General features: G+C 37.8%; 1 protein-coding gene across 1 annotated transcript in view; it reads right to left on the minus strand.

The window, feature by feature from the left end:
- Positions 1-13,667, minus strand: part of LOC140232339 (protein tweety homolog 1-A-like) — a 118,472-nt gene extending 104,805 nt beyond the window's left edge. The window contains exons 1-2 of the mRNA XM_072312469.1: positions 13,353-13,667; positions 193-368 (exon numbers count right to left, since the gene is read on the minus strand). Of these exons, the coding sequence (XP_072168570.1) occupies positions 193-368; positions 13,353-13,499 (323 nt within the window). The 5' untranslated portion in view covers positions 13,500-13,667. The remainder of the gene's footprint in view (positions 1-192; positions 369-13,352) is intronic.
- Positions 13,668-16,485: the final 2,818 nt, after the last annotated feature.

Below are 16,485 nucleotides of genomic sequence, written 5' to 3' on the forward strand. Positions count from 1 at the left end.
GCACAGTTCAGTATAGTATGCTTTGGTTCACTTTTCAATGGAACGCTCAAATGCACCCTAAGCTTCTCTGACTACATGCATTTTGCACTGATGAGAATAAATCCAAGATTTCTGGAGACAAAACAAACAAACACAAATCAGATCTATAATCCTTTTCTTTCTTTCTTTTTTCAAATAAGACATCCAACTTACAGGCAGCAGAATGCAGATATGATGAGGAATCGCTGGGGGCACTTGACGGCGGGCCTAGGAATGGCAGGGTCCACCATCCGCCTTCTCCGGCAGCACAGACAGCAGCTGAAGATGAGGGACACCATCAAGGTGAGCAGGAGCCAAAGGATGGGCACACCCGCCCAGAAGATGAGGGACTGGTGGTGGTAGAGGTGGTGGTAGAGGTGGTGGTGGCGGTAGCAGTGGCAGCAGTTTGGAGACAAGATGGAAAAAAAGGGAGTGTAAATACAGTAGCAACATTCATGACATTGTACTGCTAGTACGGTATCTCATTCTCACCATCCTCCCCCCCCCCCCCCACCCAGTTTTCCCTTCATCCTAATCCCATTTCATATATTCTACAGTCATTTTATTTCTTGTGTCACTCTTGATAAACATGAAAGATTTTAAAAAAAGCAACAAAAGACGATAAAATAACAAAAATACCTTCAGATGCAAATATACATGTATGTACAATTGAATGTACAAGGTACAAATACAATGAATGTATAAAGAGAGTTGATTTTATAATATATATGTACAGTGTTTTTTTTTACCATCTGTTTCTCTTTGAAAAATATTTTATCTATGCATACACACACATGTACATCCAGGGGTCGCACTTAACTTTTTTTTTTTAACTAGCCAGGCGGACTATTTAGAATCAATTTCGACACTGAAGCAATATTTTGGCTAGCCAGACGGACTAGTAACTTCAGAATTTTATGATTTTTAGCTAGTTCGACGTGATTTTGGGTGGCCAATGGCCAGCGGACCATCGCCAATTTCGAAACCTGACATCCCTTTTCCTCTTACTTTACATGCCTGATGTAAATAAATTGAGTTGATAGGCAGAGAAAAGGATAACACAAGTAGCATACCAGATCAGCAATATAGTTATATCATCAAAAGAGCCATGAAGACATCAGATAATGTTAGCACATGAAAGGTGTGGGCAAATAAAATTTGTTTGACAGTAAAATGTTAATGATGATTGACAAATTGCCCTACATCAATGTGAATTTTATTAATTTGAATGATTACAGCCGTACGTGAATTAAGCATTTTTTTTCTGTGTGTGTATAATGTGTGTGTGTGCTCATATGTTTCTGGGCAAATTTGAAGGTACAGTGTATGCTGTTTTCAGCAAGTCATGGAAATTGCAGTTTTGCTTCAAATTTAAGTGATATAAAATCACAAGGTTAATCTCCTACACAATTCTTGTACATATTATGTCTCACATAAAATTAAAAAAAAAAGATGTCTCAGCAAAGATATGGTGTAAAGCTTTACCACTGGCGAATTACGTTCTCCACTTCTGACTACAGACACAATTGCACTAACTTTTTAGCCGATCATATATTTTGAAATTTTATACACTTAGTATCTCCTCATTAAAGTGACACAAAGTCAGGCAGCATGATATCTGGTAGACCTATCAATATTCGCATCAAATGGAATACGAGAAAATCAAAACCAAAACCAAACAAAAAACAACAACAAATGCTCCAGAGAAATCTGGAAATACTTGCAGTGCAGTGAAACTGAATTAACCATTCATAATGCAATTTCATGACACTGACACTTTGTGACGTCGCCGTTTCGAACATTAACGGTATCACGTAACACAATCAGGCACCGTGTACCTACACCGTACTTCAAAAAACTTCACGCGATGCCCTCCATACAAGTACAAGCTGCACGTACAGCATGTCCCCATTCTTTTATCACCATTTTGTAAACAAATATCTAACAGCATTTAAAGGCATCCCGTCACATCCTGGCGAAGACATATCTACAGTAGCTGAAATATGGGACATGATACACTTAACTTTCTTTATGAAATCAAATATGAACACAATGCTTTTTTTTTCTACCAACTACATAGTTCAGCTACCAGAAACTGGTAATGAATCTCAAGCAACCTACATGAACATGTAGGTCCGTTACATGGGGGGCTTATAAAGAACGTCTTTTACTTAGTTCCACGGACAAGGGAAGGTCATCAAATTTACACTTCCATACACTCCAGTGGTATAATACCTGAGTGAAGAGACAGTGAATGTACCATGGCTGTGATACACTTAACACACTGCTTGTGTAAACTTACCCATATGCCTATGACTCATTAACAGCCAGCTACACACAACTCAAACATAGGGACCAATTGTTTTGCGACCTTGGTCCAAACAATACATGACATGCCTGAGAAAAAGTTTGGTATACAACACAGAGAAGGGCAGGGTGGCCCACCCATTGAGTCATTTCTACACCTTGGATGACAGTAAAAATTTTTATTAGCTTCTCTCTTCTTCAGCACAGGGCCCCAGCATCTTTTACTACTGTCACTCTCCAAGACCTCCGTTTTGTATCTGGGGGATGGGGTGGGGTGGGGTGGGTGGGGTGGGGTGGGGGGGATGGGGTGGGGGGAGGGAATGGAAGGGAACTGTTTGTTTTTCTGTATGTCATGTTTTGTTTTGTTTTCCTACCATGAATACCTTCATCAACATCATGTGTGCCCAGGGACTCAGCTGCTGTTGACATGTACTGAATTGGGCAGGCATGCTGATGATCAAAACATGTACCACATAACCTTCAAAGACCAAAAGGAGATGCTGTAAACATCATGCAAAATTTGTTTTTGATGCAAAATATCAATGTTCCTTCGCTCTGCTTGTCTTATTTTTATCTCTGACCTCTCTTCATTTCGCCCTTCCCGGCATTTTAGCAATTTCTCTTTCTTTTCTCCATTGATGACAAAAATATTTTGACAATTTCACTATCATGGTACCAAGAGAATAATATTATGCAAATTTATACAGTGCTACAGTTTAAAACAAAACAGATCTGTATTCACATTTCTATCAATATTCAAGTATTATATCATTTCACTTACTTCTACTCAATCCTTACTCCAAGTTTGTTTGTTTGCTTGTTGGTTTTGTGTTTTTTTTTTGCCTTCTATCATCCTTGCTATAAATGTGTATCTACTCTTATACTTATCATTATTATTTCTGTATGAGGAGTGTCAGAGGTATGATTTGGGACTATTGGGTATTCAATATCAAATGTCACTAGATCTATTCCCATGCAATGTTTATAGTTTTCTTCTTCTTTTTTTTTAAAGACTTGCTTACTTCAAAACCTGATGACACACAAGTCTTTCAAAGTACAATTTGTACTGCACTTGGATATATCTCAAGAGTTTTTTAGTTTAAGTACAATCACTTACAGTAGTCTGGTCGTTCTCTCCTTCAAGTAAGAGCACAAATTTCCTTGTACTTCACCTGACCCTAAATGCCTTCACCATGAATAACGTCCCGACACAATAGCTGAGCAAGAGGGGGGAACCTAAGCCCCCGTTCATCGATAGGATTTTCTCCATGAAAGAGTCTGGGAGGGGAGTGCAGAACCCATTGTATGGGGGTTCTTTTTCAAATTGAAAAGTATTATGGAGAGCCAGTTAGGAGCTAAAAGCTTGTGTACAGTGCATTATATACACATCCAATGGCTCAATGTACATTGTACACTGCAATGTAGGAGAGGTTTTTCTTTTCTTTTCTTCTTTCTGTAAGAGGACAACTTTGACATCCCCTTTTCATCAACAAAGCCACATTAACTATTTTGATGAAGCCATTTCTTAAAGGCATAATTACCCATTTGCAGATGAAACAAAAACCAAGCATTAGTGCTTCAAAATAGTTCTAAAATGTGAGTTAGGGATAGAAACAACCTGATGTAAACATTTGAACAAGTATAATTGATGTTAAGTATAGTTAAATATACAAAATGTGAACAACAGTTATAATAAAAATGTTTCCAGACTAAAACCGTCTACAGTTATGGTTTAATAAGAAAAATAGTGATATCTCCTTATATTTTAGGCTTTATTGCAAAAATTCTATATGGTAGGTTGTTTTGTGATACAACTGACCAACACATATATGCATCAAAAGTGATATCTTGAACATTTTTTAAATCACTGCTCCCCAAGGTAAGCAAGACCTTTAATATTGCAAGACAGCTTAGAGTTTACCTATAAAGTGCAACGCCGGTTTATCTGCCAGATGAACCGAGGACCGACGGTTAATTAGAAACACGTAGCCATACTTCCTAACAAAACAGGAAAAAAAGGTAGGGGAATATTGTTCCCACATACTGCTCTGGGAACCATCTGCTACGGTTCCAGAAAGACTACATGTAGGTAGGGTCTATATAATACAATTTTGTCTTTTATTCTAAATTGTGTGATACATGTTTATTTATTTATTTATTTATTTATTTGTTTTGTTTCAGTAGGGTAGCTCTGTCAGTGGCTAAACACTGTTATTCTCAGAGGCCCTACACATATAATAACGTACATCACGAAATACATTGTAGACACATTTACCAAGAAAAATAACATAATGTACAATTACGGTACACTTACAACATGGCCAAATAATTGAGCATTGCGGAGGATGGCAGAAAAAAAAATAAATAACATCATTATTATCATTACAGTTCACTGGAAAGTGATATGCCAAGACATATCTAAGAAAAATCAAAATGTCTAGGTTACAGCACATGTATATATTGCATAATCCATAATTCTTCATATCACTTCAGATTACATAGGCCTAATTGTAATCTTTTTCAGAAACAATCAACACACAAATTCATTCATTTTTATTATTATATGATAACAGGGTCTTTTTAAAAACAGGCTAGCTAAATAAACACAAATTTCCTGCTCACCGAACCTTTCTTTCATTCATTATATGTAATTACTGAAATACTATAGCATATGAGAGAGAGAAAAAAAAAATCCTGTTTCAATCAGTATCATATCTGATGGTGTAGAATTCGTAATATCCAACCATATGTAACATTGTTTGAGGAAATAAAAAAGTACATTGAAACGCTGTCAAACAAATAAAAAAAAAATCATTTCATACACATTATTCTGAACAAAAAAAAAAAAAAAATACATTACTGGATATCATTTTGTACACAATCCATGCATAATGAAACGTACATCATGATATGAAATACAACACTAGAGATCACAGAATTCATATGAAGAAAAGAATAAAAAAATACTCTCAGTATTACATCTGCAGTCGGAATTACTATCATTCCATCTATCACTCTCAATAACACCGTTTTAACACAAAAAATACTATACAAAACATACTATTTGTCTCTTACACTTGAATAACACAGTATTCCTGTTACTCTTGTCTTTTAGAAAAAAAAATGTTTCACTACAAAACATTTGGCACACATACTAATATCATATGAAAAAATGAAATGAAAAAGAGAAAGTCAATTGAAAAAAAAAAAATGATAACTTAGTAACCCAGTTATTTCGCTCATTCTCAAGTATGTCTCACCATCTCCTCCAGTACAGATTTGTAAAAGCTTGTTTTGAGGATGCCTGTTTAATATGATTTGGGAGTTGGTTCCAGATTATTGTTGCTTCATGGGAGAATCTGCGTCTTCCCATCTGTGTACGAGTTTTTGGCAAGATTAGACCCAAATTTACAGCACTTCTAGTTCTGTGACTATGCAATGATTGAGACTGGACAAACATGTTTGACAGATAGCACGGTGATTCAGTACTTAAAGCATGGTATACCATTTTGCATTTGTGAAACTTCCACCTTTCTTCAATGTGTACCCATCTCAATTCATCTAATACTGCCTGAGTCGGCGTTCGAACATCAGCTCCTGTAATAACTCTAGCCATCTTTTTGTGCTGTTTGATTATTACATCCTTTGTATTGTGTGTACAATTTGACCAGGCATTGCAGCAGTATTCAAAGAGGGGCATAATGAGTGAATTTGCAAGAAGTTTCAAACTACTTCGTGGTAGGTATTTTTTGACGCGGCACAGTTGAGCAATTCTCGCGCCAATCTTTTTGCTGGTATTTTGAATGTGTTCCTTCCATGTGAGCGACGGGTCTAACCAGACTCCAAGATATTTGAAAGTGTCAGCCTGTGAAAGCTGATGTTCATTTACACTGATGCAAATACCGTGAGACACTTTTGACAAATTATGTGGCGAACCAAATATCATGTACTGGGTTTTTTGTAAGTTCAGGGCCAGCTTATTTGCAGTCACCCAGTCATGTATTGATCGCAGTGCTGAGTTCAGAGTCTCTTCTATTTCTTGTGGATTTGAGCTGCTATAGAAGAGAACAGCATCATCGGCATACAGCATAATTTGACATTTTGTTGTAACCTTGGGCAAGTCATTTATCATAGTAGAGAAAAGGAGGGGTCCCAGTATGGAGCCCTGGGGAACACCTGAGTCAAGTTCACCCCAGCTGGATTCTACTTTACCAATCACTGTTTTCTGTCTCCTATTCTCTAAGTAGTTAGTAAACCAGGCCAATTCAATACCTTGCACTCCATACGTATGTAATTTTTCTAAGAGAAGGCTGTGGTTGACGGAATCAAAGGCCTTGCGAAAATCCAAAGACACTACTCCCGTTAACTTCCCTTGATCCATCTGTTTCAACAAATAATCAGAAAAATACGTGAGTACTGTATGAGTGCTGTGGCCCCTACGGAAACCAGACTGTTGCGGTGCAAGTAAGTCATGCTCTATCAGGTAAGATTGCAGTTGATCGTGTACTGCACGCTCCAGAATTTTCATAACAATTGGTATAACAGAAATCGGTCTGTAGTTATTTTTGTCTGTTCTATCCCCGCTTTTGTAGATAGGGGAGACTTTAGCTTCTTTCCACTCACGAGGTACTTTACCAGCTCTTAGTGTCAGATTAAATAAGTGAGTAAGCTGTGTGTATATGGCCGGGGCAGCACTTTTCAACAGCTGTGCTCCTATCATATCCAGACCAGTTGCTTTGTTTGTCTGTAGTTTCTGTAGCGCGTTTAACACAAAATGTTCCGTAATTTCAACAAATTTGAAATCAACATAGGGTACGCGGCTATATGTGACATGGGTACGTAAGGACTTTTCATTACAACAAACATTTGTACCAATTGACACAAAATGACTGTTTAATTCATTTACAATATTCCCAATGTCATGATCAAGAGTATCATTTATCTGCAACCCTGTGATCTTTTCAGTAACTGACTTTCTACTTGGAGTTAGCTCTCTTAAAACATTCCACAGTTGTCTGTGATTTCTTCTGTTTTGTGCAACACTCATTCGATAATAATCACGTTTCAGTGTGTTACGTAGATTATTCAGATGATTCCGTACTTTGCGGTATTGTCTCCAAATTACACATGAGTTTTGCGTTTGGTCTTGGTTTTCTGCTTTCTTCTTCAGCCTATCCCTCAAATAAGATAAAGATACATATTCCTCAGTGACCCACTTTGTTTGATTACCTTTGACTCTATGAGTTACGAGAGGGGCATGTTTGTCACATTCATCCAAAAACAAATGTTTCCAGATTGACCACGCTTGATCAGGATCACTTGGGACTAGACAGTTACCCCAATCCTTTGCATTCAAGTCTGTTACAAACGAATTCGGGTCAAACCTTTTCATTGATCGGTACGTAATTAATTTGGGCGATAACTTGGGTCTATACAATTTCCGTACAACATATATCAGGTTGTGGTCACTGACACCAAGGGTCACGACTCTGTTCTGACAAATATTGTTTGGGAAGTTTGTCATTACAATATCAATCAAAGTTCTGCTGGTCTCAGTAACACGGGTTGGATCTTTTATCATTTGCTTCAAATTGTTTTCCCTGCACAATTTATCAACAGACCTTGACTCATTCTTACAATACATATTGTAATTGAAATCGCCAAGTACGATGACTTCACAGTTCAGTTCTGTTACTCTGGATACACATTCATCAATATGATTTTGATAATCAACATTAGCTCTTGGAGGACGATAAAACGTTCCTATTAGAATGGGCTTAGCATTGGTGCATTTGACTTCTATCCACAAAGCCTCCAACTCACATGATTCTAAATCACATCTACGCACATATGTGACACTGTCGGCAATGTACACTCCCACCCCACCTCCTCTTCGGTTTCTATCAATTCTTTCTATCTTGTACCCATCTATATTCAACTCAGAATCCAGAATTGTATTATCCAGATGGGTTTCAGACATTGTAAATATATCAAGAACATGATTCTTAAGCAAATCTTTCAGATAATCTAATTTTGCTGGTAAGCTGCAGATGTTCAGATGTGACACTTTTAATCCTTTCCCATCGATGTGTAATAGCTCACCTGGCTGATTTATATACTCATGAGTCAAATTTATGGGTGATGAAGATAACTGTCCGGTTTTCTTTTTGCCTCGTCTTGTCTTTTTTGTTTTTGCAATTCCAAGGGTAGATATTGTTTCCCAAATAGTCAACGGCAGCCTCCGGGACTGTGACACATATTGAGGGGGGCTCAGACTATGAAGAAACGTTGCGTCATAACGAATAATCCTCGAGTTAGGCAGCTGTGATACGTAGGGTGGTGTACCATCCTTTTGGATGACATTTTTCGGTCTCATAGGTGTTTTTTCTCCTTCCGGTCCAGGGTTGGGATCCACATCTCCTGCTTTAAGTAAAAGCTGGAACGTAGACACAGAGTTTGCATAGTATGGGGTCCTTGTAGATGCATATTTCAATCCATCTGTAGATTTCCCATAGCTTCTGTACATGCAGGTACTTCTTGCACACAGCATGCATGGCTCCCTGTAAGCTTGGGTTGATCCAAAGAATAGTAGCAGTGTCAGGGCAATTGTGCAGGCATTAGGGAATTCCATTGCTGAGGCTTGCAACTATTGCCCCGGACAATACATTGAAGAGCACTGTACTTGGTAGCTGAATAGACTTTGTGGTTTCTCAAAAGACCCAAAGGTTGCTCAGTCAAGTAGGTCTCTTAGAAATGGCACCCCAGTCAAGTGTGTAGAGCCATATCATGGGAAAAATATATGGTCAACTTAGTCATATATTTGACCATTTAACAGCTTCAGGACGGTCTTGATGGATCCTGACGCGATACACAACAACTTGGTCATGAACATATACCACAAAAATCCACTGGACAGTACTTAGAAGCAAAAAGAGATGGAGCAGTATGAGGAGCTGCCTAGGCGCTCACTCACTCACTCACTTAGAGGTAAAGGCAATGTTTATGTAGTAAAGCTATTTCATTTAGAAAATATTATGTAATTGAATAATTAAGAGTTTTACAAGTTGTACAAGTGCGTGTGTGTGTGATTGACCGAAACCAAAATTATTGCTTGTAACTATATACTGCGTACACGTACAACTGTCCTATATTGGGTGTTTATTGTCTCTTCATGCAACTCTTTGTTAATTCTTTAACCCATTAAAGGCATAATTTACCATTTGCAGATGAAACAAAAACCCAGCATTAGTGCTTTGAAATAGTTCTAAAATGTGAGTGAGGGATAGAAACAGCCACTGTAAAAAAATTGAATCTGTATTATCAATGTTAAGCGTTGTTAAATACACAAAATGTGAACAATAGTTATAATAAGAATACTTCTAGACTAAACTGTCTACAGTTACGGTTTATTGAGAAAAATACTGATATCTCCTTATATTTAGGCTTTATTGCGAAAATTGTATATATGGTAGGACGTTTTGTGATACAACAGATCTACACATATGCATCAAAGGTGATATCTTGAAAAATTTCAAAATCACTTCTCCCAAAGGTAAACTGGACCTTTAAGGACGGACTGGTTTTGCTATTTAACATTTCCCCTTTCCCATAGACACTTGCTCGAATATACTCAGGACTCGTCCTCAACGGGTTAAACAAATACAGTGTAACTTTTTCTCTCCACAATTATCAACACATGCAACTCCCAAACAAGTAATGAAATCATATTAAGGATCGACAGTTTTCTTTCATTATGCATTAAAATGTTTTTTTTATGGCCAAACAAATAAAGTATATAGTTCTAAACTTAGAATTAGATAAGATTACCTTGGGACCTGAATTTTTGTTTTTTGTTTGTACATAAAAGTGGAGTGATTTGTGTAATAAATACATTGGGACTTTACGTACAGTAGGTGTCCAATGAATATCATCCAACATCAACAACATTTGTTTGATGAAAGCTATGTAGGATGACTTGGTTAATCGAACTGTAGGGGAGGTTATGGTAACCGAAGCTCCAAGGACTGAACATTGTGTTATCAGTTGGTGATTTGACTTGTCAATGACAGCTTTGCTGTTCAGTCTAAAAACTAGGACACCAAGTTCCGGGTACTGTATATGCTGGGCCAACATTGGATTCGCTTTAATGATCCATGAATTGAATCTACATGTACATGTAGATCTTTAAAAACAAAATATATTAAAAAAAAGCTGGTATGACCAGTGCAGGTGGTACTGGTAGAAGGGGGTATATATCAAGTAGTAGGCCTATACACTATACAGATGCTTTAATTAACAACCAGGTAGAAATCTCACTAACTTTACTATGATGCCACACCAGTTGCAACATTCAAGAGGACGAAATCACAAGATCAAACAATTCCTAATGTAAGAACCCTGGCTCACAAACATCCCTTCTTTCCAGATAGAGAGTCCACCTTACACAAAATGTAGGCCTCTCTGCAAATCCTTGCCCTAGGGCTAGGAGATTGTGGGCTGTGCTACTCTTGAACAAGGTGTACAGCCAACTCTGCTAATAAAGGGACAGGGTTGTTTTTACTTGCTTTTTCTTTACTTTTTGGTTACTTCTTTTGAAACACCATGAGCACTAGCACTGGCCAGCCAAAAGTACAAAATATTTTTATACTAGAAGATGGATTGTACTTTACATGAAGGAAAAGAAGAAGAAGAAGGAAGAAGAAGAGGAGAAAGAAGAGGAGGAGGCAGGTTCATCTGACACACAGAGATTTTCATGAGGAGAAGAGGTTCAAAGCATTTATATCAACTACAATGTATATCCCATGCTTCTAAGCCCTTTTCAATAGGAGGCCCAGTTTGGCTCACACTTTTTTTTCGAGGCCCAATAAGGTTGAATATGAGTCTTTTTATTTCATTTTTGGCCCACATCCCGCCCCACCTGTAAGAGCTGTGTGGACCATCGGTTGAGAAGGGCAGAACTAAAACCACACTCTGAAATGCCCCAGCTTAAAAAATATGCAAGGCTCCTGTATTCATAACTCAATTAAAACTGAGGAGACCCCCAAATTCAGGTCTATGCCTCAGTTTCAGAGCATATAATGTCATGTTCGGCATGTCCTTCTTGTTCCTGGTGCAAAAATAGATACTGGCAATGCTTGGGGGGGGGGGGGGGGGAGACTGATGGCTGGGCCTTCCTGAAAAGCCATGCTGGCACTGAACAGGCTACCTGAGGCCCAGTTACAAGAGATCATATTATTAGATTGTCATTCATTATTATCATTTCATACAGGGTGACCTCAAGCACTAGTGACTATGAGTGTGCAAAGGGGCAAAAGCTCAAATCAGAGGAAACTTCCATATACTGTATATCTCCCGCCACCCCCCCCCCCCCCCAACTAAACCCATAATCTATCATTAGGGATTTTTTTTTTCAGCATTACATGAACGCTACGTACTGTACATACAAAAAAAATAATAACAATCTGTATCAAGTAAATAATGCCACAAAATCAAACGCATACTTGCCAACTCTCCCAATAGAATGCAGCCTTCTTAGAGATTCGAACCGACTGCCAATTTTTTAATCTAATCTACAGACATACAAAACACCTTATAAAGTATGAACCAAATCACACAATGTCATATTGAAAAACAAACAAGTTTCACATCATAACAGGTTGAGGGGATATCCCATTGCTTTGCTCTTTTTAACTTTCTCAATATACCACACAGCTCTCTTTCACTTTCAAATGTTGACAAGTATGTGCAGCATCAGAAAGCTCTATAAAACATTGTAAGTTCACTTTTATTTTCTGTATCCTGAGGAGTTCACTGCACTTATTGTTTTGATATTTTTTGGTGGTTTTTTTTTTTTCCAGGACACTCTCATGCTACTTTGTAAATTACTTCCTGTCAACTGTTAACTTGGTTGATAAATTGTACTTCCTTTCCTTTTCAACGAGAGTGAGTATACAATAGTGTAGGTGGGGTGGTATTCTGTTTTCTTTCTTTTTTTTCCCCTTTTTTTTGGGGGGGGGGGGTAAAACTCAAATAAGAACTTTTTCCCTCTCTTCATTTTCTTTAGCCTATAAAAAGTTAGCGTACAACTTGTAATCTTTGGTCATTCCTGTCAGCAAAACTATCCTGCTGCCTTGAAAATAATCATACCCTTGGAATATTAAAGGACAATGAGTAGGCCTACATTCTGTTAAACTGCTAAGATTGTTTGTTTGTTTGCTTGTTTTTTTTTTTTGGGGGGGGGACCATAAGAGAAGACCACAGGATCAGAACTCAGAAGTCATTTTTTGTTTCAGCTGGATTTAATTCATAAAGTAGTACATTTATATAATTATGATATCTCTCAATTGTCATCACACACACACACACACACAAATACGCATGGAGCTACAGATGGCACTGTAAAATTGCACCACACAATGTCTTGCTTTTCTTTCTTGTCCAATGGCACACCTTTATGATGCACAGACAGAAAAGAATGGTGTCAAGGTGAAGCAGAATTTTGTTGTAATTGATGATGAATAATGTGAGACTGATCATTTTACCTAAGTAAAAAGGGGGGAGGGAGCGCAAGCAAAGGTCGCATCCATCAACTTGCACCACACATTCAACTTTCATAAATCATAGAATTATAAAGAAACAGTATACTAGTATTCCGGGTATCTAAACATACATTTTTCTAATGCAATACTTTGCATAAGGTTATATATATATAGGCCCTACATAAAATGTTGTTTTGTTAAATGTTACACAATATTTAATATTAGGTAACAAGAAAGAAAACTTCGGCAAAAACTTCGACTAAGTTTTGTCAAGGGAAAATGAAAACCTATTTTTAAATCTACATCCCACCAAATGGTTCCCAAATTCTGTACACAAGTGCAATTTGTACAAGTAGGCTGTTATAGAATCTAGTGTTACTTGAACCTACAATCCATCTTTGCTTCTGAAACTGTCATTTTGATGACCTTATTGAACGGCATTCTGACTGAGAAAGAGGTGAAGAAATTCGACAATGTTGGAAATATCACCTGTACATATGCGTCGTTACTGGGATCAAACGTCGGATTCTGTCTCTTCAACCCGTTGTAGGATATGTGCGGCCAACTGTGGAAAAAATTGGCGAGCCACATCGCCGAGTAATTTTGGGAATAATAATGTTCCACTAATTGCCACATAGTGATATGATAATCTCGTCCGACACACGAAATAACGGAAACTTAAGAGTTAAAAATCCATTAAATCCTTCTGGAAAGACAGTCTGTATACGTCCAAATAGAGCGTAATCACTAGTACAATCCACAGATGATCTGCGAAGGTATAGAAGTAAACGTTCAAGTCCACGGCAGGATTTCTGCCGGTTTGATCTGTACACTACTCGTATACTCCGTCCGCCTGCGTATGCTTCCCGGCCTCCGGTGACCTGCCTGCTGGGCGCTTCAGATACCAACACACCGCTGACGCGACCCGGCGTATGGTGCTGGATGGATACGTACACACACACGAAAAGCTCTCGCGCTACATGGTATGAATGAAGAATTGTACAAACCGCTGAACGACTTTACACAACGAATACGCACATCGTGTACCAATCGTATGAATGAAGTGCAGTACATGTATAATACTACAATGTAGGTATACAAGTAGTATACCCTACAAATCTACCAGTTCAAGGACTACAAGTATACCATGTCATAACACTCTTCCAAAGAGTTCATCATATTTTGTCAGCCACGAGAATTTTGTAAGCATGATGTAAGCATGAATTTCGCGAGTTCCTGCGTTCTCGAAGTCCGATAACAACAAAAATATGAAGACGCGAAATGTTTATAGTTCTTGCTATCCTCAAATCTCTTTTGACATTTTGGGATATAAGAATATAGAATGATTCATCATGCTCAAAAATAGAGAATATCGCATGTAAACCATTTGAACATTTTTTTTTTACACTGCCACGTATTCATAGGCCCTATTACTGTAGTACCTGAAAATGTTATCTACTGAAATATATGATCCATGGTGTTGAAATTATATAGGCCCTATGGAGTCCTTTAGATGGATAAATAAGTATTAAGTTTCCAATAACAGAAGAGAAAAAGAGAAAAATAAAATGTACCCTCTTTATTGGTTGATTTCTGCCTGTTTTGAAGAGACTATATGGGGGATATTAAATGATTTGCTTAGATTCGGCTTGGTTTGAGTTTAATTTCTTTCCATTTCAAAAAAAAAAGTTGAAAAGATATAGAGACACATATTAGGGCCTAAGAGATGCTAAATGATAATAGTAGAAGAAGAGTAGTGATTAAGTAAAAAAATAATAAAAATAAACAAACATTCCATGGAATCACGTGTGCAATGTGCAATCCGTGTTTGAAAAAAAAAAGATAAAAAGTAATATCCTCTTGCTACAATAGCGATTAGGCATGTACGGAACATAATCTTATGCATCTATCTGCCCCCTGTTGTTATCTTTTCATCTTTCAATCTCTTTAGCATAATTAGGCCTATAAACTCATTGTGTATTTTATTGTAAACAAGTTAGACTATTATAATTTGATTATTTACACAGGGAAAATTAAAGTGAACTCTTATGATTTTCAACGAATTATTTATTTACTTATGAGGAGAAAAAAAAATCTAATTCTGAGTGGTGCCGAGGATAACGACCGACGATGATTCTTCTGTGGTTCATGATAGTTAATAATCCTTGGAACTTTGCTTTCGTTTACTGTATCAGCCTTGGAGGGAAGGGGAAAATGCATTCTGGAGTCCGCCAGCTGGCTGGTGCAGGAGCGTGCTTTGGGAGAGATGGGAGATTGTTATTTGTCGCCCTCTCTTGTCTCTGACATTTTATTTTTCCTCGGCCTCTCCTCCCCCTCCTCCTCCTCTTGCTCCTCCTCTTGCTCCTCATCTTCATCCGGACCTAAAGATCTCCTCATCTCTCTTTCTCTTAGGAGTGGGTACCATGGAGGACAGGTGGTCTCCATGAAGTTCAAGGTATCTCTCAGTAGCTTCCGACCACTATTTATATAAATAGCCCAAGGGGAATACCCAGATTGCGCGCTCCGCCGCGCAAGACGCTTGCACTGAGCGCGCCAAATTGTAAACATCCGTCTCAACCTGAAACCCACGCACACGTGTACAACCGTGATGCTTTCGGATTGATGAGTAGGCCTGTAAAGTGTAATAGCCTACACGAGGGGCCTAAGTATAAAGACAGGTCCGTCGCCATTATGCAGTCTTTTTCTCAGCTTATTACCTCAGCCAAGGAGGGAGGCTATAATTATGATCATCGGCGTTGGTTAGTCAGTTTGCAATAAATAACTCAAAAAGTTTGGAGCGGATTGAAAAAAAAAGTTGCAGGAAAAGTCAAAAAGGACACAAGAAATATACGAATCAATTTCGGTAATGATCCGGGAATTTCTATGGACTCGCTTTCTTATTTATTTATTTTTATCTTTGGGGCCTATTTTTTTTTTTGTATCCTTGTCAGCCAATTAACCCCGGAAGTGGCACCAGAAAATGTGGCAGCAAGGTACTAACTTGATAGGAATTTTCTCTGAATCAAATTATCACAAACTTATAAGATCTAGGTATGGTAGCTAATTATCGATGCGATGAACTCTATAGCCTTTAATTACCTTCAGTAGTTCTAAGGCGTTGACCTATAGTATAATCTATTATCTATGACAGCATGCCACTGGCTAAAAGTTGGGCCTGCATCATTTCTACAAATGTATGCCAAATCAAAGATACACCGTACGTCCGCGGTCCACGTACGTGTACGTAAAAAGGGCCTGCAGATCGAACATGTCCGCAAAATTATTCATAGGCTTACTCCTATTTTTTTCTCTCTGTTATGCCAATTTTTCATAAAATGATATATTTGTGGTGGCACTCAGGCATCGGTTTGATACCTTACACATTGTCATACTTAAAGGGACATTCCAGACGATTTTCATAATTTCACATTATATACATGTATACATAAATCAACAACTCCATGTATAGATTTGTGGAATTTATTGTGGTTCTTGAGCAGAGAAAAAATACTTTGAAAAACCTTAAACAAATTACACTGAACAAGGATGATGACATCGGAGGTTCACATATTTCAGAAATGTATACAGTGTAATTCCATTACAATACCGCTTGCTTGCGAGT

This window comes from Diadema setosum, chromosome 8, assembly GCF_964275005.1.
Source record: "Diadema setosum chromosome 8, eeDiaSeto1, whole genome shotgun sequence".
Lineage (NCBI taxonomy): Eukaryota > Metazoa > Echinodermata > Echinoidea > Diadematoida > Diadematidae > Diadema > Diadema setosum.